Below are 24,939 nucleotides of genomic sequence, written 5' to 3' on the forward strand. Positions count from 1 at the left end.
TTGTTGTTGCAGGGAGAGCACCAGGAGGGAGGCTGTGGGGCGGAGGAAGAGTGTCTGACTTCAGTCCAGGGGGTTGGCCCTTTAAGGCTCTGCAGTTTTCTAGAAAAGGTGTGTGTGTGTGGAGGAGCTAGACTGGAGATTCACTTAAAAGGCCGAGTCTGCTCCCAACTTTCTTTGGAGCAAGTTGCTCACTGGGAGCTATCCATGGTCTAGCAACGTTTGACCTGCCTCCAGCCTTGCTGCTTTCTCCTTGGGATCCAGGACATGATGTTTTTTTTTTTGTTAAAAAGCAGCTGGGCTGGGGGAAACTGTTCACAGAATCACGGAACATGAAGGTGTCTTAGGGGTCATCAAGTCCACACTACTGCTGACTGTCACAGCTGTAGTTTAGGGTGCAACCTCAGCATCCCTGGCTGGCGGCCGTTTGTTCTCCTTCAGTTGCTCCACTGAAAGAGCAGCTTGCATCACTAGGAGGGGTCTCCTCATACTCTGCCAAAATCTTCCACCCTGCAGTGCCAGTCTGTTGATCCCTGCCTTGCCCTCTAGGGCAACAGAGAACAAGTCTGCTCTTGTTTCCCACATGACAACCCTTCTGATAAGAACAGGTTTCCTTGGGAGCTAGTGGGCTCTCGTTTGCTGGAGGCCTTCAAGCAAAGGGTTGGTGGCCATTGGTCAGAGATGCTGTAGTTGTGTTCTGCAGTACAGTGGTACCTCGGGTTACATACGCTTCAGCTTACATGCGCTTCAGCTTACAGACTCCGCTAACCCAGAAATAATGCTTCAGGTTAAGAACTTTGCTTCAGGATGAGAACAGAAATTGTGCTCCGGCGGCGCGGAGGCCCCATTAGCTAAAGTGGTGCTTCAGGTTAAGAACAGTTTCAGGTTAAGTACGGACCTCCGGAACGAATTAAGTACTTAACCCGAGGTACCACTGTACAGATAATTTATTGAAAGGGGGGGTGGACTAGATGACATCTAAGATACCTTTTAAAAAATTGCATTGGTAGCCCATTTTGGGTCTGGGATGCTCAATTTGTCTCTGTCATGCAAGACAATACATTTGCAAACATGGATATACTTGCCGATAGATCCCACCACTTGTTGAATGGGCACTGATGCTGTTCGTTTCCCCACAAACACACACACACACACACACACACACACACAAGATGCTCCAAAATGTACAGGAAGACAGTGTTGATCATGTATGTTCAGTGTAGCCGACTTGACAAGAGAAAGATGAATGGCTTGTGCTTTCTTTTCCTCCGGTGTTGAAAGGATAGCTGAAGCCCTGGCTACACATGATGCAAAACGCATGACTTAAATCTGCATAAATCTCCTTTAAAAGAAGCGACAGCCTCTAAACCCAATGGTATGTAGGGAAGAGGATCAGGATCAGGACCACAGCATGTGGGTAGGAGAGGGTCACCCACCATAGGCCTGCCAAGGCTACTGTTTGCCCTAAGAAAGCAAGCCACACATTGGCACCAGCAGGACCTTCTCTAATAGCCCCTTCAATGAGAAGATTAGAGCCGGCCCTGTCATTAGGCAGAGTGAGGAAGCAGGTGCTGAGTTATTTTTATTTTTATTATTGTTTATGTCCCACTTTTCTGCCAAGGAGCTCAAGGTGGTGAACACGAGTCTCTTCTCTTGCCCGTTCATGGGGATTTGAATTCTGACCTCCCAGGTCCAACCCTCTAATTATTACACCAAGCTAACTTTCATCTTAAGCGCAATTGGGAATTCCCCTCTGTGGGAGGGCAGAGCTGGCAGGGCTGGATGACATGTCTTGCCCATCCTGAAACTGCAGTGCCTTGTCAACAATACTAAAGTAAGTTTAAAATGTCAAACCAGTTGACCTCTGAACCTAGAATGGGGGAGGGTGTCATCTCTTCCTTTGCCTCAGGTGGCAAAATGTATTGCACACTGCCCCAGAGAGGGAATTTTGGTTGTGAGACCATTATGTGGGAGGAAAAGTTTCTTGGGTTTTTGGGGTTTTTTTATGCAAACCTGAGGGATGGAGGAGAAAGTTTTGTTTACATTTTAATGAGAAAGTGCTTCATTCGCCCTTCTCAAATCAACTCACAAACTGAAACATAGCTATCCTAAGAAATCTGTACTTCTCAGAATTTTGTGGTGTAGCTCTCCGGCCAATGATGTAGTACAAATATTAGTATAAAATACTTGTGAAATGACATACAAAAAGCCATCCTCCTGGGGGAAATTGCTTGTAAAAATATGTACAAATGTGAATAATTTGCCCTCAAATGCTAATGAATTTCCATCAGGATTTTTTTTGTAATGCACGCCATTTTTTCAGAAAAGTAGAGAACTGAATTTAAGATAGGGAAAATGAGAAATGTAGAGAATGAAAAACAGCAGTTTTATCCATCCTAATAATAGGTCTCCTCTGCCTCGTATTTAGAGGTTGTTAAAAGATTCAGGGCAGAGCCACCCCATATATTTATAGCACATCCATTGCACATTAAGATCACATGACTTCCTTCAAAGAATCCTGGGAGGTGTAGTGCAGTGTTTGATTGGGTATATCGGGGCGACACAATCTTTCAGGTATCCTGGTCCCAAGCTGCATAGGGGTTTGGAAGGGCTGTAGCTCTGTGGTAGAGAAGCCGGCATCTCCAGGTAGGGCTGGGAAATATGGCTGCTTGAAACCTTGGAGAGCTGCTGCGAGTCAGTGTAAACAATAATGAGCTATATGGACCAATGGTCTGACTTAATACAAGGCAGCTTCCTATGTTTCCTAAAACCAGCACCTTGAACTTAGCCTAGTGGCTAATAGGCAGCCAAAAGAGGGTGGGTATAATCTAACCTAGGGACGCGGGTGGCGCTGTGGGTAAAACCTCAGTGCCTAGGGCTTGCCGATCGCATGGTTGGCGGTTCAAATCCCCGCAGCGGGGTGAGCTCCCGTCTTTCGGTCCCAGCTCCTGCCCACCTAGCAGTTCAAAAGTGCAAGTAGATAAATAGGGACCGCTTTATAGCGGGAAGGTAAACGGCATTTCCGTGCGCTGTGCTGGTGCTGGCTCGCCAGAGCAGCTTTGTCACGCTGGCCACGTGACCCAGAAGTGACTCCGGACAGTGCTGGCCCCCGGCCTCTTAAGTGAGATGGGCACACAACCCTAGAGTCGGACACGACTGGCCCGTACGGGCAGGGGTACCTTTACCTTTTTATAATCTAACCTAGGGATGTGGGTGGCGCTGTGGGTTAAACCACAGAGCCTAGGACTTGCCAATCTGAAGGTCGGCAGTTTGAATCCCCGCAACGGGGTGAGCTCCCGTTGCTCGGTCCCTGCCCCTGCCAACCTAGCAGTTCGAAAGCATGTCAAAGTGCAAGTAGATAAATAGGTACAGCTCCAGCGGGAAGGTAAAAGGCGTTTCTGTGCACTGCTCTGGTTTGCCAGAAGCGGCTTAGTCATGCTGGCTACATGACCCGGAAGCTGTACGCCGGCTCCCTGGGCCAATAAAGCGAGATGAGTGCCGCAACCCCAGAGTCAGCCATGACTGGACCTAATGGTCAGGGGCCCCTTTACCTTTACCTATAATCTAACCTCTGCATAACCTTTGCACCAGCAAATCGGGATACATTTTCAATAAACGGGTCGCTTTGAGGAACCAGGATGCAAAAATAGGTGCGCCGATTACTTGGAAAGCTCTGAAAGCAGAAACTGTTCCCCTGGAATGCATGGTCACAGAGGCATGGTGGTGTTTCAGCAAAACAAGCCTCACTTGAACCCAGCCCAGAAGCACAATCCTCACTTTTAAGATGTGCAGCTGGGGACTTGTGCTTCAGACAGGACGTGAGTAGGTGGCAGAGACGACAACATACCTAGCCGCTCTCGGTGCCGGAGCTGGGTCGGCGGCTTGTTAACAGCGAGCAACAAAGCTTCTGGGGGAACGTGGGTGGAGAGGAGAGGAAGGGTGGCCCGGGTGTGGGTGTCGAGATCAGGGTGAGCTGCAGGCTGGTCCGGCACCAGGTGAACCGGGATGGGGTAACGTGGCTTGCAGCAGGAGTGGCAAACAGGACACCGCAGAGATCAGATTACTCACCTCCAGCTGCGAGGCACAGCACAGCAGCTAATAAAAGACCCGAAATGCTTCCTGTTGTTTCCTCATTAACACCCGCCCACCTGACCAAGCATGTCCCAGTTGCAGCAGGGAGGGCAGAAAGCACACAAGCCAATGATGATAAGATGACAAGAGAGATGAGGCAGTGGGGGAAGGAAACAGCTTTGCTACCAGATGCTTCTCCTTCTCTCGACCCAGGTGGCCCAAAGAGCCTGGCTGTTGGGTCGTGTCAGTGGCCCATCTAGTCCAGCCTCCTCCTCTCACGGTGGCCAACCAGATGCCCAGAGGAAGCCCACAGGCAGAGAGCAACTCTCCTCACTTGTGGCTCCCAGCAACTGGGTTTCTGACGCCTGTGGCCTCCAACAGTGGTGGCAGAACATGGCCACTGTGACAGGCCCCTCCTGTCCTGTTGGAAGATTCAGGACAGATAAAATAAAATCCCTCTCCACACAGAACAAAGTTAAACTATGGAACTCGCTCCCACAGGAGACTGGGAGAGCCACCAACTTGGGTGGGTTCAAAGAGGATCGGACAAATTCATGGAGGAGAAGGCGATCAATGGTTGCTAGCCATGTGGAAGTTATGCTCTACTTCCATTGTCAGAGACATTATGCATCTGAAAACCAGGTGCTGGGATGTACAGCTGGGCAAAGTGGTCCTGCCTGTGGGCTCCTTGTGATTCAGAAGGTCTATTCTTACATTTTTTTCTAAACTTGTGTGTGCCTGAGAAGGCCTGGCACTGTTACCTTTTGGGAAGGCTCTCTTAGCTACTGTTTTTAGGCGGCTAATTGGAGGGCAGGATTTCAGCTAAAACGATTAGAGGAAGTCAAGGGCCTTGTGGATTTTATCACATGCTAGACATATGCTCACATTAAGGCTGGGGGAGAAATGTAATTCGGTTAGCATTTGAAGGTGAACTACCTTATCTGCACTTTCTGAAGCACAGCCATCCTTCAAAGTCCGCACCTCTCCAAATTTTGCAAGGGAGGTTCTTTGGTCACGTAATGTGCGCAAAAAATGCACGTGCTTCAGCAAAATGCACATAGAAGTGCATATCGTATGAAAATAACATAGGAAGGACATCATTTTAGGTGAAACTGCTCTGCAAAAAAATGTGTATAGTAGCCAAAATTCCATACAAAAATTTGTGTTAGGAAAAACCCACACAAAAATGCTGGCAAATTTCCATTTCTTGTTTAAAAGAAAACCCCTTTCCTACCAGATGCTTCTCTTCTCCCCCTCCTCATAAAAAACAGGATCCTTGCTTCTGAGTAGTGGTGTAAAGCAGGGATGGGAAACCTTTGGTCCTCCAGATGATGCTGGACTACAACTCCCACCCCCCCTGACCATTGGGCGATACTGGCTGGGGCTGATGGGAAATGGAGTCTTCTGGAGAGCCACAGCTTCCCTGTTCCTGATTTACAGGACTGCAGGGCTGTAATCCCAAATTTGTTTTTGTTTGTTAATAATGCTTCTAGGCGACCCTTTCTCTTTATAGAGATAGATGCAACAAATAACCTCAATGTAACACAATGTAAAGGTGAAGTATACAAGGGAGTAACACACACAGAGCACGGTTCATTTTTACTTCTGACTGTCCATCTGTCCATTTCAGTTTCACTCCGTTTCTCATTTTCCAGTCTTCGGTCCTCCAAATTTTCTCATCAGTTTGTGATTTTTAAAAACAAAGCCTCATATAAACCTTTTTAATTTCTCCTCACATATACCTTTTTGTATGCAATTTTGCCTTAATAAATGCATCTTTGCAAAGCATTTCCTCCCAGTACATAGCTGTCAGCTTTCAGATTTGAAAATAAGGGATCAGCAGCCTCTCCTGTCTGGGGACTGTCTACGGGATATCTAACAATCTGGGAAAGCAGCGGGAAGCAGCAGGAAACAGTGCTGGAATAAGGGAATTTCCCGCAAAAAAAGGTTGACAGCTATGTCCCAGTATAATGCATTTTTGTATGTTACTTTCACTAACGTGCATTTCTATGCACACCATACCTGTTTTTGCATTTTTGTATCCATTCCTTGGCTGGAGAAAAGTATCACAACATTCAGAGAAGTGAGACTTTTGATGAATGGCTGCACATATTGTTTCAGAAAGTGCAGATTAAATAGGTTTGCCTTTAAGCGAGAACCGGGTGGAATTTCTCCCCCATTCGGTCTTCTGAGTAAACATGCGCAGGGTCGCATTCTCTGTGGGCTTGCAAAGAGCTCCGCTTTGACTCAGCATTTCAGCTCTTGCGAAGCTTATCTTTCCCCTCTTAAAACGTGGGTAAGTCGTTTGTCCAGGAAATCCCAATCATGAAAAAGCACGTGAGATAAAGTCGATCAGAAGGGAAGGAAACTATGCAAGAGCAGATTCAACAGCAAAACACGGGGAGGGTAATAGCAGGTGCTGGCTCCCCAGTGAGGTAAGAACATAAGAAGAGCCTGCTGGATCCAGTGGTGTAGCGTGGGTTGTCAGCACCCGGGGCAAGGCAAGTAATTTGCACCCCTAACCCGTGGATTTGCACCCCCTAACCCTACCCCCCAGATGTTGCGCCCAGTGCGGCCGGCCCCCCCTGCACCCCCACGCTACGCCACTGGCTGGATCAGGCCAATGGCCCATCTGGTCCAGCATCCGGCCCTCAATGTGGCCCACCAGATGCCTGAGAGAAAGCCACAAGCTGGATTCAAGTACAAGAAAACTCTCCTCTCCTGTGGATTCCAGTAACTGGTATTCAGAAGCATTTCTGCCTCCAACCATGGAGGCAGAGCATAGCCATCATGGCTAGAAGCTATCAGTTGCCTTCACCTCCACAAATTCATCTAATCCTCTTTTAAAGCCATCTAAATTAGTGGGCATCACTGCCTCCTGTAGGAGCGAGTTCCATAGTTTGACTTAAGGACTTAAGACTTCCCAATGTGGTAAGCCAGGCCTGCTGTGTTTTTAAGGCCCTTTTTATATATATTATTTTTTTACCAACCACCAAAACACAAACAGTGAAACCCCCCCAGGCAGCTGATACACTCGGTATACAATATTCAATAATATAAAGGTAAAGGTAAGGTAAAGGGACCCCTGACCATTAGGTCCATTTGCAGACGACTGTGGGGTTGTGGCGCTCATCTCGCATTATTGGCCAAGGGAGCCAGCGTTCAGCTTCTGGGTCATGTGGCCAGCATGACTAAGCCGCTTCTGGCGAACCAGAGCAGCGCACGGAAATGCCATTGACCTTCCCGCTGGAGCGGTACCTATTTATCTACTTGCACTTTGACGTGCTTTCAAACTGCTAGGTTGGCAGGAGCAGGGACCAAAGCAACAGGAGCTCACCCTGTTGCAGGGATTTGAACCGCCAACCTTCTGATCAGCAAGCCCTAGGCTCTGTGGTTTAACGCCACCCGCATCCCATTCAATAATATACATATTCAATAATATTCACTAATAACATATTCAAATCAACCATATGTACACTTCTATATACCTTAACACTCCTCTCTCCATAAGGTTTATTTAACTTTTAACACTTGAATTGCCCCAAATTGTTCAAACCTACCCAAATAATTCAATATCTTCTCAAACCAATCCTCTTTCTCACTGACCTTAAGCCCTTTCATTCTATGTATCTTCACAGTTAGGTATTCTAAAATTATAATATTATTCGGTTTATTTAAGGCCCTTTATTATTTTGCAAACAGGGCCCTCAACCTCTGCCCCAGGCCTTGTTTTGATGGTACCACTGGACCAAGGAAGGACCTTAAGAGACAGCTGGAAGCAGGCATTTCTTTCCCTCCCTCCCTGCCTGACTCACGCAGTTCCTGTGTGTCCTGAGCCACCCTCTTGCACCTGTTTCTAAAATAACTTCCTGCAGTGAATCACCTGCAGGTTCAAGGCAGGCAGATTGCTCACTCCACTGAACTTTGAAATAAAGGAGTTCACCAGAGATCTTATCAAACGGTGGCTGGAGCCCATGGTGCTCTGGGAATGTGGACTGTGGATCTGGAGACTCCTGATGTGTCCTTCCAAACACTGCAGCAGCCGTGGGGATGATGATTCATCACAGCAAATGGTTCAACAACATCACCAAGAAGTATGTCCACTGGCTTCTAAAACTGGCACTGAGTTGAAGTAACTTAGGGTCACAACCAATGCTATTTTTACTCAGATAAATTCGCTCAGATTTGAAAAGAGGTAAACTCTACCGTGGGAGCAGGGCCAGGGCGGGAGAGTGATAGAGTCCTGTCTGGTCAAGTTGCATGGGATCAATTCCAATCTGTTATCTCCGAGGATGTGGACAGGCACCCGCCCTGTGGAACGCCCTCCCATCAGATGTCAAGGAAATAAACAACTATCTGACTTTTAGAAGACATCTGATGGCAGCCCTGTTTAGGGAAGTTTTTAATGTTTGGTGTTTTATCGTGTTTTTAATATTCTGTTCTGTTCCCCAGAGTGGCTGGGGAAACCCAGCCAAATGGGAGTATTATTATTATTATTATTATTATTATTATTATTATTATTATTATTATATTTCCTGCTCTTTCCAGCTCACAACAGTCCCAGACAGCATGGACATGATGAACATAGGTCCAATAATTCAGTGGGTCTACTCATGAGGAGAACATGAAAGCTCATACCAATAACAAACTTAGTTGGTCTCTAAGGTGCTACTGGAAGGAATTTTTGTTTTGTTTTTGTTTTGACTATGGCAAAGCAACACAGCTACCTACCTGTGAGGAGAACTTAGTTAGCTACCTCTTAGTTCTTCAGAAATAAATCCAGGAGGGGGGGATCCTATTACAGTGGTACCTTGGGTTACGTACGCTTCAGGTTACATATGCTTCAGGTTACAGGCTCCGCTAACCCAGAAATATTACCTCGGGTTAAGAACTTTGCTTCAGGATGAGAACAGAAATTGTGTGGCGGCGGTGCGGCGGCAGTGGGAGGCCCCATTAGCTAAAGTGGTGCTTCAGGTTAAGAACGGACCTCCGGAACGAATAAAGTACTTAACCCGAGGTACCACTGTATTATTATTATTATCACTGGCTATCCATACACTACCAGGCCAGTATCAAAGTTACCGTAATTCTGTTAAATTACAAGGCCTTCACAAATTGGGTCCATGATACTTCAAGGACCTGCCAGTCACTTACATCCCTGCCCATTCATTGAGAGCTTCGGGTCAGTCACTGTTAGTGGTCCCCCATGGCTCGGATAGATGGTTTGTACTCTCCAGGAGCTGTGCGTTCAGCCAATTTTATGGAATTCCTTTCCAGTCAAGGTCAAGAAAAGGCCCCTCCCTGTTGAACCGCTGGTACCTACTGAATACTTTTTTAAATTCCAGAAGGCATCTTAACTAAATTCTGTTTTTTTACAGTTTTAACTTACTTTGATTTTCATTATTTTGGTGTAACTTGCAGGGCTGGCCTTAGATGTATTACTATGAGAGGTTAAAAAGAATAAAATGGCACGTGCGCCCCCCCACCCGCCGCTCCTCCTCTGCTGTGCACCCAGGTTCACTCACTGTCACAAGCCTGTGGGTGCACCTCAAGGCAACATACAATTAAAAAGCAGTAAACCTTCCAATGCACTGTAAATAGCAATCAAAAACGGAAACACAACATCGCTAACCACTTAATACAAACAATAACAACTCAGAGACACACAAACCATGTAATCACCACCGCCACTAAAATTAATCAGCCAGACTAAGCAATACCAACAGCACTAACAAATGAAAGATTTAAAAATTATTCAAAAGGCTGAGAGGGAAAAAAGGTGGTTAAGTTGCCTTATCTGGGGGGGGGGGGAATTAGCTTATTCATTCGCAGTGCCCTGCTCACCGTCACAGAAAAATCCGATTGCTTATGGATATTTGTCCTGTTCATTGTTGTGAGATCTCTGATTGGCTGGAACGGCCCCCTTTGCCTATACCGGTACAGCAGAGCTGGGGAAACATCTGTGACCCTTCAGATGTTAATGTTGAACTCCATCTCCCATCGGCCCCAGTCAGCATGGCCAATGGTCAGGGATGATGGGAGCTGGAGTCCAGCAACATTTCCACACCACTACCATAAAGTGAAAAAAGCAGCAGCTGGGGGGGCACACGGAAACACACCACATGGAAGAGAAAGAATGCTGTTGCATAGGATGGGGGGGCAGGTGAATATCTGCAGAATGCCTACCCAAGCCAAAATGTTGGTCCGTACCCCAAAACACAAAAATAGAATTTGTAACAGGCAGCTCTAATAGCTATTCAGCTGCTTCCCAGTTCAGAGCCGAAAGTCATTGTTTCAGGGTAACCCTGGTAGGTAAAGATTGTTGTTTAGTCGTTTAGTCTATGACCCCATGGACCAGAGCACGCCAGGCACTCCTGTCTTCCACTGCCTCCCGCAGTTTGGTCAAACTCATGCTGGTAGCTTCGAGAACACTATCCAACCATCTCGTCCTCTGTCGTCCCCTTCTCCTTGTGCCCTCCATCTTTCCCAACATCAGGGTCTTTTCCAGGGAGTCTTCTCTTCTCCGGAGGTGGCCAAAGTATTGGAGCTTCAGGATCTGTCCTTCCAGTGAGCACTCAGGGCTGATTTCCTTCAGAATGGATAGGTTTGATCTTCTTGCAGTCCATGGGACTCTCAAGAGTCTCCTCCAGCACCAGAATTCAAAAGAATCAATTCTTCGGCGACCAGCCTTCTTTATGGTCCAGCTCTCACTTCCATACAACTGCTTCCCAGTTCAGAGCCAAAAGTCATTGTTTCAGGGTAACCCTTGTAGGTAAAGATAACAGAAAGTTCATGCTAGGTCCTGACTTAAAATACAGGTGGTGACTCCATCTGGAATTGCCAGCAGCTGTCCAGGACTTGTTTGGATTTCTCAAGGGTTTCAAGTCATAAACGCACTATGCCTTTGCAACACCTTATTTTATTCAAAGAATTATGGGCACTGTCGTTTGCCACTCAGCTAACAATTCACAGCAGAGGTGGATTTAGGGGAGCCTCGGGGGCACCGCAAGCATGATGCAGAATGGAAAGTGAGAGGTATTGGGGGTGCTGGGTTTTGGTGTTGCGCAGGGAACCACTGAAATTTGAGACCCCAAGGTCTGCCACTGTTCACAGCGATATTTAAACAAGAGCCATCAAATTGTAGAATTGAAGGATCATCAAGTCCAACCCCCTGCAATGCAGGAATATACAGCTGCACCAAATGGGGATCAAACCTGCAACCTTGGCGTTATCACACTTTAACCAACCTAGCTATCCAGGCCATTAGGGCAAATGGGGTGCTGCCCCACTAACCTCACTATGCCCCGAGGCCAACTTCCTCCTCCTCCATCTCAGTGTTGCCCTTGTAGAACTCAGCAGGGAGGATGGCGACAAAACTAGGGTTTAGTTGGTCCTGGAGCCACCTACTGTTGGACTCCGAGCCTTCTGCCCCTTGTGTCCCAATGGGCACCAGTCACAGATCAGGTGTTTGTGGTTTATGACCCCATTTTGCATCATCCATTTCACTTTTGCATCATGTCCTGCCTGAAAAAACCCTTTCCCCTTTGCATGGATTACTTCTTTCTCTTTCATTCTCAATCGGCAGATCGATGCTGACCAGGAGAGGCTGATTTGGTTATGCCTTTTTATTTTTATTTTGGTGCATGCAGCACGCTCTGATTAATGTCGCAGCTCCCCCTGCTGGCAGCCTCATGGAACACAGCTACAAAGGCAGGAGAAAAAAGAGGGCAGACCCAAAACTTTTGAAGGCAGAAACAGTATTGGAAGAAGAACAGGATATAACCAGCTCCCCTTTATACCACCATGAGCACATCATCATGAACGCACAATAAAAACAAAGTCTGTAGGGGCCCTGGGTATGTTTGCGGGGGTCAACATTCTTTTCTAACTTCAGCTATTGGGGGGGGGGAACACTCCTATGCTGTTGTTCTTTCATACTGAGTTATCATTCTTGGCACTCTGGGCTCCTTTTCCAATAGAGAGGCAGGACAAAAATAAGTTTGCTAAATAAATACGGGGACATACACTGAAATACTGATGTGCCAGAGTGTTCTGTATTTCTTCTATTTGTTTAATTAATTATTTTTAAAGGACAGCCTTCTAAGGCTGCTTATCATTAAGGGGGGGTTAAACTGAATTCAGTGGGATGTGCAACACAACCCCTTGCAGGTCCCCCCAGGAGCAAGTCCCACTATGTTCAGTGGAGCTTGGGTTAACTGTATATAAGAAGGCTGCCTTACTGAACTCAGTGGCAGATCAGTTTGTTTTGCATGCAGAAGGATTTAGGTTCAATCCCCAGCATCTCCAGGTACGGCTAGGAAAGAATCATGTCTGAAAACGCAGAGCCACTGCCAGCCAGTGCAGGCAGACCTGAGTTAGATAGGCCAATCATCTGATTTGGTTATAAGGCAGGATCCTGTGCACCTCAATTCTTTCCATGTTCTAAAACGGGTGTGGGTGCTTGCTTCCATGTAACCCAATCCTTTGCATGTGGGACACATGGGAATTAAATGTGGCTCCCATGTAAATTTATGTAGGGCTGCAGCCTTAGACATATCCCCTCCCCACCCCCCACAACACATGCTTCCCCCCACTAAATGCATTTATCACTGTATATGTTGACACATGGATTGCTTTACAGCTGCCTGGCTGGTGTTGTTTTTTTTTTAAAGCACCGCTAGTCACTGGAACAGTACAATTAGCATATGCAGATGAGCTACTGCTCCACTTCTCCCCTTCCCCCTCAATTCTTCTGGAAGCAGTAGCAACTTGAAAAAAGGGCCTGTGTTGCTAGCAGCATTACACTATGATGTTTTGGAGGGTGCCGAAGCGGGAATGTTTCCCCCCAGCTGTGATCTACTTTGAATTCAGTGACAATGCAACACAGAGAAGAGCCTGTATTGGCACCAGTACCACCATGAACATCAGAGGGCACTTCCAAAAGATGGAGATACTATGAGTCCCGTCCCCCAACACACACAAACAATGCTAATAGCTAATCTTTGAGAGAGACTCTTCTCTCAATCCCACTACACGAACTGAAGACATTTAAGCAGTTGATTTGTGATGTAGTGCCATTTCTTCAACCTTGGGTCCCTAGATGTGGGTGGACTACAACTCCTATCGCCATTAACCATTGGGCTGTGAAAACAAAGTGGCGTTATAAATGGTCCCGTGGCCAATCAGGGGACAGGTGCAGAGAGGAGCCAATCAGAGCCCTGTGGGTGTGGCATAGCCTGCCACAGCCAATGGGTAGAAAGAATGGGAAGGAGAGACACAGGGCAGCTGTCTCTCGCTGCAGATTGGTGAAATGAGGAAGGAGCTGCGTAGCTGCGTTCAATAGCAGCTGGCCTGTTGTGTGCCCATAAGACACAGCGGAGGGAGAAAACAAGGCCTTGGCTTTAGTCACAGGTCACAGATGTGGAAAATCCTGAATAATATTTCATAGTTCCAGGTAGCCTCTCTAAGTCACGGTGACCTAAAGAGAACGCTACAAAGGAAAGCACAGGATAGTATTTGATGCAAAAACCATTGCCGAAAGTCTCCAGGCTTGACCACAGTAGCAATTAACATGTGTTTGAAACTCCTGGAACCTAAATTTTTGGCCCATCATCCACATGACAGCTTCCTTTTGAGCATTCAGTTAAGAGTCCCTGGGACAATACGAAAAGGGGAAATAAGCCTACCTCACTGCCATCAGTGAGCTGGACACACTGTAGTGGGGCTGTTTTTGTGGGCTGGCATGTCAGAACCTTTCCTGCTTCCACATCTCCTGCTTCCTCTATGGCTCTTGTCTGTCTTCCAGTAGTTCTCCCGAAAACTTTTGGTAAGAGTCAAGAGTTTCTTTAAACACAACTGCACTGTAATTGGTTTTTTCCGCTGCCTACAACCACCTACTTACATTGCAGGCTGTCTCGGTTGTCTCCAGTAGAGCTGAAAATGGCTTCTTACTGGTGAGGGCCAATGGGATTGTGAGCATTGTGCCAAGGACACCCACCCTTTTCCTCTCTCTGCCCCACTGGAGGGCTGCTCATTAGCAGGCTGTTGGTGGAATCATGCACAACACACACACACACATCTATGTTGCAAGTCTGGGTGCAACTCAGCTTGCAGAAGAGGGGTTTTGCATGGGTTAAAACAGACAATGTTATGGACTTCCAGATTCCCAAACTATCCCTGCACCTTTAACCTCTTGAGCTGACCCACCTCTCTCTCGCTCTCTTTGATGTTAGACTGATGTCCTCAGGTTACATCCTGCTTACAACTTCCTCTTCCTTCTTCTACTTGAACCTCAAGATAACAAAGAAGCAGGTATGGCTGCCCTTCATCTCTAGACTAGAAAATTTTCTATCCAAGTTACAGATTTCCTACAATAAACAACTTTATTGCTTTCTTAGCTGCAAGCACCTCTGTGTGAGCAATGGCACCTGGTACAAAGTCTGCTCTCTAGCCCAATTGTCACTAGCCAAATGCTGCTGACTCTGCATACAGGAGGGTTTCAATAGGTAACTGGCCCAGTTGGTCCCAATAATGTATTTATTTTTTAAAAAACTCAGGAGTCCAGAAGTGATGGCAGTGCTAATGGAAGGGCATAGAGAACAACACACAGCCCCAATCCAACCCAGCCAGCAGTGCCCAACTGTTGTGGATGGGAAACATCTGCAGAGAAAACTGGAGGCACTTGTGTGCGGACAACCAAGGTGCGACACATGTGTTAATGCCTCAGTGTGAACACAGCCTCAGAGCAATGGCAGTCTCGTCTTTCTGCATTGGCCCTCTCTGAGGCAGGAGTGGACATCTGAAGAGGCTGCAACCAGGAAGAAGGCACCACTTTCCTATGTGAGGCCTGTATAGGTGGGTAGCTGTATCTTATCCAAGGCACAGGACAGGCTGGCCGTTGTCTGCCTGCTTCCCCAAATCTTGCAGCATCCCACAAACACAAAGGAAGCAAAGGACAGCCCCAATTGCTAAATTACAGCTGAATTAAGGAGGATGCTAGGCTGCTTTGGTTTCCATGGCAACTGCTGAAGGGTTCCGATCACCATGGTTCCCAAGAACACTCCCCTCTGCAGGAGGTGGGCTCTCATTTGCCAATGGGGCAGGCAACCCCAGTGCCTTTCAGGCCGCAAAACCCCTCTGGGTTTTTGTGCAGGTATTGCTGGTGGTAATCTTCAGCGTAGTAGAACTTGCCGGCCTCCTGGATCTCGGTCGTTATCCGTCCCCTTTGCTTCTTAGACAGCTCCTGCCAAAGGACGACAGTAACAGAAGAGACATTCAGATAGTTAGCACTCCCAGCAGGATGGTTAGAGCAAAACGCAAAGCACAGATAGGTAACATGCGCCCTTCTAGGTGTTGTCAGGACTACAGCTCCCATCATCCCTGACCAATGACTGTACTGGCTGAGGCTGATGGGATTTGGAGTTCAACCATTATCCGCAGGGCCATAGCTCACTATCGCCTAGTACACTGACAGCAACCTCTAGGATTTCAGAAGGGGATCTTTCCCAGCTAGGCCTGGAGATGCCTGGATAGCTCAGTTGGTTAGAGTGTGGTGCTGAGGACACTAAGGTTGCAGGTTCAATCTCTGTATGGGGCAGTTGCATATTCCTGCTTCCTCCTCATGGTCTCTTCCAGCTCTATGGATCTATGCCGGGTACTGGAACCTGAGACCTTCTGCTTGCAAAGCATGTCTTCGACTAATGAGCTATGTATGGCCTTCCCCCACCTGCCTGCAAGATCTTTAGTTACAAGTCTACGCCACCACCGCCTTCGTAGCATCCGTCAAATTTTGGAAGCTTGGTGCTGGAGATGTAAAATATCAAGATGCTTATGCTAATTTCACCACGCGTGAAAAGAACACAAGTTTATGGCCCACGTGACTGTGAAGGTGGCTGCACTTGGAATACTGTGCACAGTTCTGGCTACCTCAGCTCAAAAAGGATACAGGACAGCTGGAAAAGAAAAGAGGAAAAAGCAGCCAAAATGATCAAGGGGATGGGAGTGACTCCCTTATGAAGAAAGGTTGCCACGTTTGGGACTTTAGGGAAAAGGTGACATGACAGAAGTCTATAAGATTTAGAATTTATGGGCACCAAATGAAGCGGAATGTTGGGTAGACCAAAGAAAATGCTCCACACAGTGTGTAATTAAACTATGGAGCCTGTTCCTCCTGCAGGTAAAAGGTAAAGGTAAAGGACCCCTGGAGTGTTAAGTCCAGTCAAAGGCAACTATGTGGTGCAGCACTCATCTCGCTTTCAGACCAATAGAGCCAGCATCTGTCCACAGACTGCTTTCCGGGTCATGTGGCCAGCATGTCTAAACCATTTCTGGTGCAACAAAACACCGTGACGAAACCAGAGAGCACGGAAACACTGTTTACCTTCCCGCCACAGTGGTACCTATTTATCTACTTGCACTGGCATGCTTTCGAACCGCTAGGCTGGCAGGAGCTGAGACAGAGCAACGGGAGCTCACCCTGTCACAGGGATTCGAACTGCCAACCTTCTGATCGGCAAGCCCAAGAGGCTCAGTGGGTTAGACCACAGTACCACCCGTGTCCCTGATTCTCCTGCAGGAGGCAGTGATGGCCACCAACTTGGATGGCTTCAAGAGGACTGAGCAAATTCATGGAGGATGAGACTGCCCAATGGCTGTGTTCTGCCTCCATGGTTAGAGGCTATATGTTTCTGAACACCAGCTGTGGGGAACCACGGGAGGGGAGAGGGTTTTCATGCTCAGGTCCTGCTTGAGGGTTCCCCACAGGCATCTGGGTTGCCACCTTGAGAAGAGCATGCTGGACTAGATGGCCCTGATTGCCCTGATCCAGCAGGCTCTGCTCAGTGTTGGTCTCTGGGCACCCACTGGCATGTGGCCCTGGAAGGTTATCCAGAAAGGAATGAGTCTGGAGAGGGTTTCCCGCCCCTGCAGTAGATGGAGGGCAGACAAGACACAAGTTGTTCCCAGAACACATTTTCAGTCAGTGAAACTCACTGCCACAAGGTTGGGGTCTGGTGAGAACAGAGGAAAGATGAGGCTATCATGGCACATTTAATTAGCTGGGGTTTGTGCATGGAATCTTAAGTTAATATCATTTTTAATCTCGGTGGCTCCTGTGCATTTTGGGTTTGTGGATTTGTTACATGATTGATTCTCCTGCAATCTGCATTAATTGAGTTACTTCTCGGCCTGTCACTTATGTTTTCACATTGCCTGGAAATGTTATGATCTAGTAATTATAAATTGCACGTTTTGATGAATTGCTTAATGGATTAATGCCTAATATTTTTTTTTTATATGTCTGTCTCATCTTATTACAAATTTGTGCTTTAACTACCAAGGTCTTGTAGACTAACATTATTTTTGCATTGTATACAGTGGTACCTCGGGTTAAGAACTTAATTCGTTCTGGAGGTCCATTCTTAACCTGAAACTGTTCTTAACCACTTTAGCGAATGGGGCCTCCCGCTGCCACCGCCGCTCTACCGCCGCACGATTTCTGTTCTCATCCTGAAGCAAAGTTCTTAACCCGAGCTACTATTTCTGGGTTAGCGGAGTCTGTAACCTGAAGCATCTGTAACCTGAAGCACCTGTAACCCGAGGTACTACTGGATTTTTGTCAGTTTAATGCAAACCACCTTGAACGCATAGGGAAGGACGGACTTTGGCAAAGTGAGGTGATGATCAGTAACTCCAATCGCTTTAGAATGGGGTGAGGAACCTGTGGCCCTCCAAATGTTGCCAGAGAACAACATCCCACCATCCCAGTCAGGCTGAGGCTGATGGGAGCTGGACTCCATCAATATCTGTGGGGGTCTCAGGTCAACCACTTTTCCTTTAGAAGGTGATTGGACAAATTCAGGGTGGATGGGTCCACTGAGAGCCTGAAGAGCACCATCACCATTCTGGTAGCCCTTGCAACCTATGGTAACTCACTCTTCAGTGCCAAATTTAGGGTGGTGCTCTGTGCCCTGCTTTCACCTGGGCAGAGCAATAGCTGAAGGTTTCAGTCAGCCTTCAAACCCATGGCTGGCACTACCACTCTGCATCCTCGGGCAGCTTCTGATGCCCCAGCAGAGCCTACTGGCGTTGACGCCTGCTTTGAAATTGCTCCCTTCCCTCCCAGCTTACCGCAGCTGGCCGCCATTTTAAATTTCCCAGAAATGCCATTGTGGATAATTAAAATGGCAGGCAGCTCGCAGCCACCGCCTGCCACAAGACCACAGAACGACGGCGGCGGCAAGCCGTTGCCCACCACTTCCATCTTGGGCCTCCCTGTCAAGCTTGGAGACGCTCAGCAGCACTGAAATTTCTAGGCGAATTCTCAAGCAAGGAGGTAGGAGGAGACAGACACTGTCAAAACGAATTACTTCCGTCCGATGGGCTTAGGAGGGATTGGCCTGCTTCCTCCGGCATCTCCTCTACCCTTTCCCCTTTAGCGATAGAGGTAGCGAGCCTCTTAAGCCTTGGTGCCAAGTACAGCTTCCCCCTCTCCTCCTAGTTGGCGGCCTTCACATAGGGAGGTGATGGTAAGGAGGGAGAGGAGAAGCCAGTGGATGTCTTCAGCAGTGGTGGGAGGGATGTGCATCACGAGAAACGTGGAGTGGGGGGAGAGGGCGGACGCAGCCCAGCTTCCCAGCCATCTCTTTAAATGCAATTAAAGATGCTGCCCACTTCAAAGGCTCTGCCAACTCTGGAGGGCTTCCAGCCAACAACACTGGGCTGCACATGTTTTGGGCGGGGTGGGGGGGGCGGGAGTGCGTAACAGCTGAGAGGGAGGCAGGCGAGGAGGGAGGCGCATGGCTCTCCAGGGCTCAGAACAATGAGGCTTATCGCAGGCAGAGTTAATTCACAGGCATCACGGATGGTGCGTGCAAGAGAGCCGATAAGACAACACAGTTAATTAACTGGAACCCAGCTGGGCCTGGTGCTGGCAGAGAAGCTGCAGCGGGAAAAGAGCAGCGGAAAGCAGGCTTGCAGAGACAGAGAGAATGGGCAGGGTGATGTGGGTGCTTGTGGATGTTACAGGGGTTATAGATCCTAAGGAATTTATTTTATTCCTCCCCCCGCCCCCGCTCCCCAGTTCTCTCTATTAGCAGGATGGGCATGGGTGGAACTAATTGAAAAGCTCACCTCTTTGATCTCCAGCCCCCAGGAACTTTCCCTCATCCAGCACTGCTTTCTCTGCAGCACTTTGGGAGGTACATCCGTTCCCATACAAGCATCACTAGGGCATAGACAAGGGATGGGGAACCTTTAACTATTGAGGGCCACATTTCAGGATGCTGATAGCGGGTGGAGATGAATAGAAGTGGATACATCCACCCTGCTTGCTTGCTGGCTCTCTGCCGCCACTGCTGCCTCTCCCTACCGCCTCTGTGTGTGTGTCAACCCCCCCCTTTCTCTTTCGCTCTGCCACCCACTTTCTCTGTGTGTCACTGACTTTCTCTCTCTGCCACCTTCTCGCTCTCTCCTCCCCCCCAACCTGCTTTCTCTCCCCCATGCCTGTTCTTCCTCCCCACCCCATGGGCTACCAGGGAAGAACAAATTGCTCTTGTCTCAAGCCCAAACTAGATGCTTGCAGAGGCATTTCCGCCCCCACCCCAATAACTCCACCCATGTTTGCCTTTTTCCTATCTCTCCCCGCCCCTCTTGCAACCTTTCTTCCCTCCCTCCAGACTCCTCCTCTGAAAAGAATTAGGCCAAGGGTCCCTATCCTTCTTATAAAGGGTCAGATTTGAAAGAAGAGCCCCCCACTGGACCATATCAAAGAATTGGCTAGTCAGCATTCCATTCCCCACATTAGCCAATCAGATGCTTCAAGGATGCCCACCAGCAACTGGTACCCAGTGGCATGAATGCAGGGCCTGCATTTATGTATCACAATCAGTTTAGAAGCCTTGAAATCCACCAATCAAACAATCCGTATTTTAGCCTACACAGAACACACCCTAAATGGCGGGGGGGGGGGGAGTGCATCACTATTGCTATCCTGGAACATCCCGGAGCAACTCTTTGAACCTATGCAAAGTTCCCATTCCCACCTGAGTGCTCCTGGTGGCAGCTAAAAATGTTGCTGGTTTGCCCATCACTCACTTATCTCTTACCAGCCACCAGGAAAGATTGCTGAAGAGAGGCCCTTTATAGCATGGGTAGGCAAACTAAGGCCTGGGGGCCGGATCCAGCCCAATAGCCTTCTAAATCCAGCCTGTGGACCATCTGGGAATCAGCATGTTTTTACATGAGTAGAATGTGTCCTTTTATTTAAAATGCATCTTTGGGTTATTTGTGGGGCATAGGAATTCATTCATTTTTCCCCCTTCAAAATATAGTCCGGCCCCCCCACAAGGTCTGAGGGACTGTGGACCGACCCCCTGCTGAAAAAGTTTGCTGACCCCTGCTTTATAGGGAGTAAAGAAGCAGCATATAAATGACTGCGATAAGCCCTTGTACAATTAGGCACTCTCAACAGCATAATGCACCACTGGTTCAGACACCAAAGCAACCATGTGGGTGTGGGGGCGCATAGATGTGTGTGTGGGGGGGTGTATGAACCCGTGTATCTTGCATCTTTACCCCAAAGCCAAACAAGGTTGGCTGGTGGAAGCAAGAGGTTTCCATGCCCCCTTTATGCCGAACCACTTAAAGATCCGTGTCTTTTTCACCCAAGCAGCTGCCAATGGGAAACACAGATCCTGCCTCCATGCTGCTGCCTCTGTCATCAGCATCAGTTACCTGCTTTGGTCATCTTTTGAAGACACACCTCCTGCTGCAACCTCAAAAAGCATTTTCTCTGAAAGCTGGAAAGCTTTATTGCTTTTCTGGACTTTACTGCTATCCCTAGTGACTTGTAACGATGCTTTTATTGTAAATTTTGGAAAGATATGTGCGTATGTGTGTTTTAATTCGCAGTACACCGCTTTAGAATTTTATTTTATTTTATTGATATATTAATCGGCATAAAGATGGTCTTAAATAAGTAAGCAAATGAGAGCAGGGTTGGAAAGGCGCCCCCGTAGGAAAAGGCAATGCTATTGAGGCAGGATCCCAGGTGGCTCTGGACAGCAAGGAAGCTCCCTGCCCTTGGAGCTATTAATAAATGCTAAGATGTCTCTTCTGCCACATGCAGGCCTCAGATGAGCAAAGCTCTAGGGGCCCCTCCAGGGAGTAGGGAGCAAAGTGCCTAGTATTTAGGCTCCGCAGAGAACAGAATATATAAATAACAGATTGTTCCTAGAGGCAGCATGCTGTCCCACTACCCTCTGGGATGGGGGCTATTGAATATTTTCTCCCTGGTGGGGTATATCTTAGCATGACTAATGGGCTGTTGAAAGCAAACCTGCCATCAGTGCAGAGCTGAGCGACATGTCATATTTGGGATCACCAAGACGGAGACAGTTTCTGGTCTCAAAGTTATGCTGCTGAGTAGCCAGAGACACATACATACAAACACAAGCGTGAAAAAAGAAGATATTCTGGATGCATCGAAGAGTAACCAACCTGTTATAGCTAGGGTTAACTCGGTGCAGCCCATTGGCACTTAGGACATAGCTGTCAACGTTTTCCTTTTTTTAAAGGAAATTCCCTTATTCCGAATAGGATTCCTCGCAAGAAAAGGGAAAAGTTGACAGCTATGACTTAGGAGCATAGGCTTGCCAGGATTTCAGGCAAGGGTCTCTCCTTTCTACCTGGAGTGGGGGGTATCAAAGATGCATCGTATTAGGGAAAACCTGTTTGAAAAGATGCATGTGTTTGGCAAAACCGCACACAAAAATGTGAATATTTAGGGCAGGGGTCAGCAAACTTTTTCAGCAGGGGGCCGGTCCACTGTCCCTCAGACTAAACTTGGGGGGGGGGAATGAACAAATTCCTATGCCCCACAAATAACCCAGAGTTGCATTTTAAATAAAAGGACACATCCTACTCATGTAAAAACACGCTGATTCCCAGACCGTCCGCAGGCCAGATTTAGAAGGTGATTGGGCCGGATCCGGCCCCTGGGCCTTAGTTTGCCTACCCAAGGGGACATTAAACTGGAATTTGCAAGCTGATGTGGAAATGTGGAGAACAGACCTTAAGATTGAAAATATTAAGAAACTGAAATTGACGGATTTGTCCATCTGTAGTCAGAAACGTCTCACTGTGGCTCCACCTAGGAAGAAGGAAGCTTCCCAAAGTCATCCAGGATGCCCTTGATCTCACCTCTTCCCAACAGCCCACAAATGTGGAGTTTCTTTGCTCACCAGAGGCTGCTGTCCAACCAGCTCTGCCTACAACAACCCCCTCACCAACCCCCTGCGCCCCATCTATCCTCGCACACCTCCCCCCTCCAGTTCAGGCACACGCCGACGTCTGCCCAGCACGTGAGGATTCCAAGCAGGGTTGCCCTTAATTGCCTCTGCAATGGCGGCCGGGGGGTGGGGTGGCAAATGGCTTACGGCAATGAATCACATTGAAAGGGGCGGTGGGTGGAGAGGCTACACCTGCCTGTGCCGCTGACCTTTGCACCCTAGCTGCCAATTGCCGTGGTGGCAAGTTGCCAAGGAAACCAACATATTCTCTCTCCCCGCCCCTGGCGCAACCCCTCTTTTCCAGCCCATAGTACACATATGGCCTTGGAGGAGCAATTATCTGCATGCATTCCCGCTTGCCTTTGTTGTGGGGATGGCTCAGAGGGCAAGTCCTATTCACCGGAGGGCCAAGAAACAAGGCGTGTGTGTGTGTGTGTGTGTGTGTGTGTGTGTCCCCAAAAGCCCCATTGGTATCTCAGGTCCTATGAAAATGTCAACAACGAAACAGCAGGCGAATATCTCCCCTGGGACCCTTTTATTTAAGGGATTTTATAAACCACCTTTCAACACCTGTTTCCAAAACAGGTGGCAACATCAACCTACATAAGGAGGATTAAAATATTAAGCAATATTAACAAGCAAGCAAGCCATGGGGGGGAGGCAGATCCCAGCACCAGGATCCTGCTAACAGGAGCTTTGCTCCCCGCCCCTCAAAGGCACAGCAAAAGAGAAACCTCTTCCCCTGCCTTCTGAAAAGACAACAGACGGACATTCACAAGCTTCCAGAGCAGGGTTTCCCAAACTTGGGTCTGAAGCTGTTTTTGGACTACAACTCCCATCATCCCTTGCCAACAGGACCAGTGGTCAGGGACGATGGGAATTGTGGTCCAGCACCCCTGCAGAGAAGATGCTGCTTCTTACAGCAGCCAGCCTAGCTTCTGCACCTGATGGTTCTCTCAGCAGGGCTTTATTTGCTATCTTAAGTCTCCTGGCAGTTCGGATAGGAATTGTGTTTTCCTGGGATAGTCAGGACACAAACAGTTCAAGGCAGCCTTCCCCAACCTGATGCCCTGTAGAGTTTTTGAACTCCAAGTCCCAGCAGCCCCAGCCAGCATAACCAGGGCCAATCGGGGTGTGGGTCGGCGCATTTGGCCCAGGGCCTCAAAGCTCAAAGGAAGCCAGTGAATGCATGCATTGGCAGTTCACTGTGGGGCAATGGCAGTCCTTTGCAGGAAGACATTATAATAATAAATTATTATTATTATTTATACCCCGCCCATCTGCCACAGAAGCAGCTGTGTTGATGTGTATCAGGAAGTGGCCAAAGACAGAGGACTTTTCACAGGGATGAATGTCTTGAAGGCTCCACTAACTTCCCTTCCCACACACTTTTAAGGCCACCTTCACAATTATAATTGCAAGCAAGCAAGATGGGTGTTGAAACCAAGATCTTACTTTGCACTTGAATGGGCTTCTGCACTGGCATACACAAAGTCCTTGATCATAAATGAGATACATTCTCAGGCTTGCTTTATGGCTGCAGAATAGCTGCTGAGCTCTTTTTTTTTAGGGTTATGGGGCACAACCGCTGTTAAGCAGGTTTCTTCATTAGCACCAGACTCAAGGAGTAACAGCACAGCGGGACAATAGCGGGACACGTTTTGCATACCGCAAGTCCTGGGTTCAGTCCCAGGCATCTCTAGCTGAAAGATGTCAGATAGCTGGGATGCAAAAGAACCTAACCCAGGAGTAGCCCCTCCAGATGTAGCTGGACTACAGCTTCCATGATCCCTGACCAGTGGCCATGCTGGCTGAGGCTGATGGGAGCTGCTGATGACCAACACATGGGCTACCCAGGTCCTAGTCTCAGACCTTAGGGTGCTAACATGGGGGCGAAACGGACCGATCACACAAGGCAACTTAAGGTGTCCTTACCTTCCAAACCTTCCCCCATCCAAATGCCCATACCTGCTCATACATCTTCTTCGATCTCAGGGCAGATTCCAGCTGCTCAGCTCCAATGGGATAGATGGCTGAACGATACTGGGTGCCGACGTCTTCGTACTGCTTCATGCCTGGGAAGAAAGCGGTTGTTAAAGGGAGCAGGCTTGCAAGGCGGCCACCCTTGTTCGGCAGCAACTGGTAAAAACTGGAGTTCTGCACGTTCCGCCAACTATTGAGTCTGCAGGTATAAGCCAGGGCAGCCATTGTGGTACCCTCCCATCAGCCACAGTCAGAATGGTCAGGGATGGTGGAATGAGATTATTGGTTCATCTAGCCCAGGATTCTCTACAGCAGCTTTCTCTACCCAGATGCTCTCCAGATGTTGTGGAACTCCAGGTCTCATCAGCCCTAGCCAGCATCAGCACTGGTAAGGAATGATGGGAGTTGGAGTCCAACCACATCTGGAGGATGCCAGGTTAGAGAAGGCTGGCCTACTGTTCCTCTTCAACCTGAGACCTTCAGCCAACCAAAGGCATACTCTCCCATTGAATGGTGCTCTTCCCCCGGCTGACCGCCCTCACCAAACACTGGCCTGCCCCCATGTATCCATGCAGACGCACTTTCCCCCTGCCCCCTCTGC

The 24,939-nt window shown here is 48.2% G+C and overlaps 1 protein-coding gene across 6 annotated transcripts in view; it reads right to left on the bottom strand.

The window, feature by feature from the left end:
* Positions 1 to 14,586: 14,586 nt before the first annotated feature.
* Positions 14,587 to 24,939, bottom strand: part of LOC309375291 (mitochondrial peptide methionine sulfoxide reductase-like) — a 46,294-nt gene continuing 35,941 nt past the window's right edge. For all 6 annotated transcript variants that reach the window (XM_081920963.1, XM_081920960.1, XM_081920962.1 and 3 more), the window contains 2 exons: positions 24,324 to 24,430; positions 14,587 to 15,310 (listed from right to left, as the gene is read on the bottom strand). In XM_081920963.1, the coding sequence (XP_081777089.1) occupies positions 15,152 to 15,310; positions 24,324 to 24,430 (266 nt within the window). In that variant the 3' untranslated portion in view covers positions 14,587 to 15,151. The remainder of the gene's footprint in view (positions 15,311 to 24,323; positions 24,431 to 24,939) is intronic.

Source organism: Podarcis melisellensis (assembly GCF_964234715.1).
Source record: "Podarcis melisellensis genome assembly, chromosome: 8".
Taxonomy (NCBI): Eukaryota; Metazoa; Chordata; class Lepidosauria; order Squamata; family Lacertidae; genus Podarcis; species Podarcis melisellensis.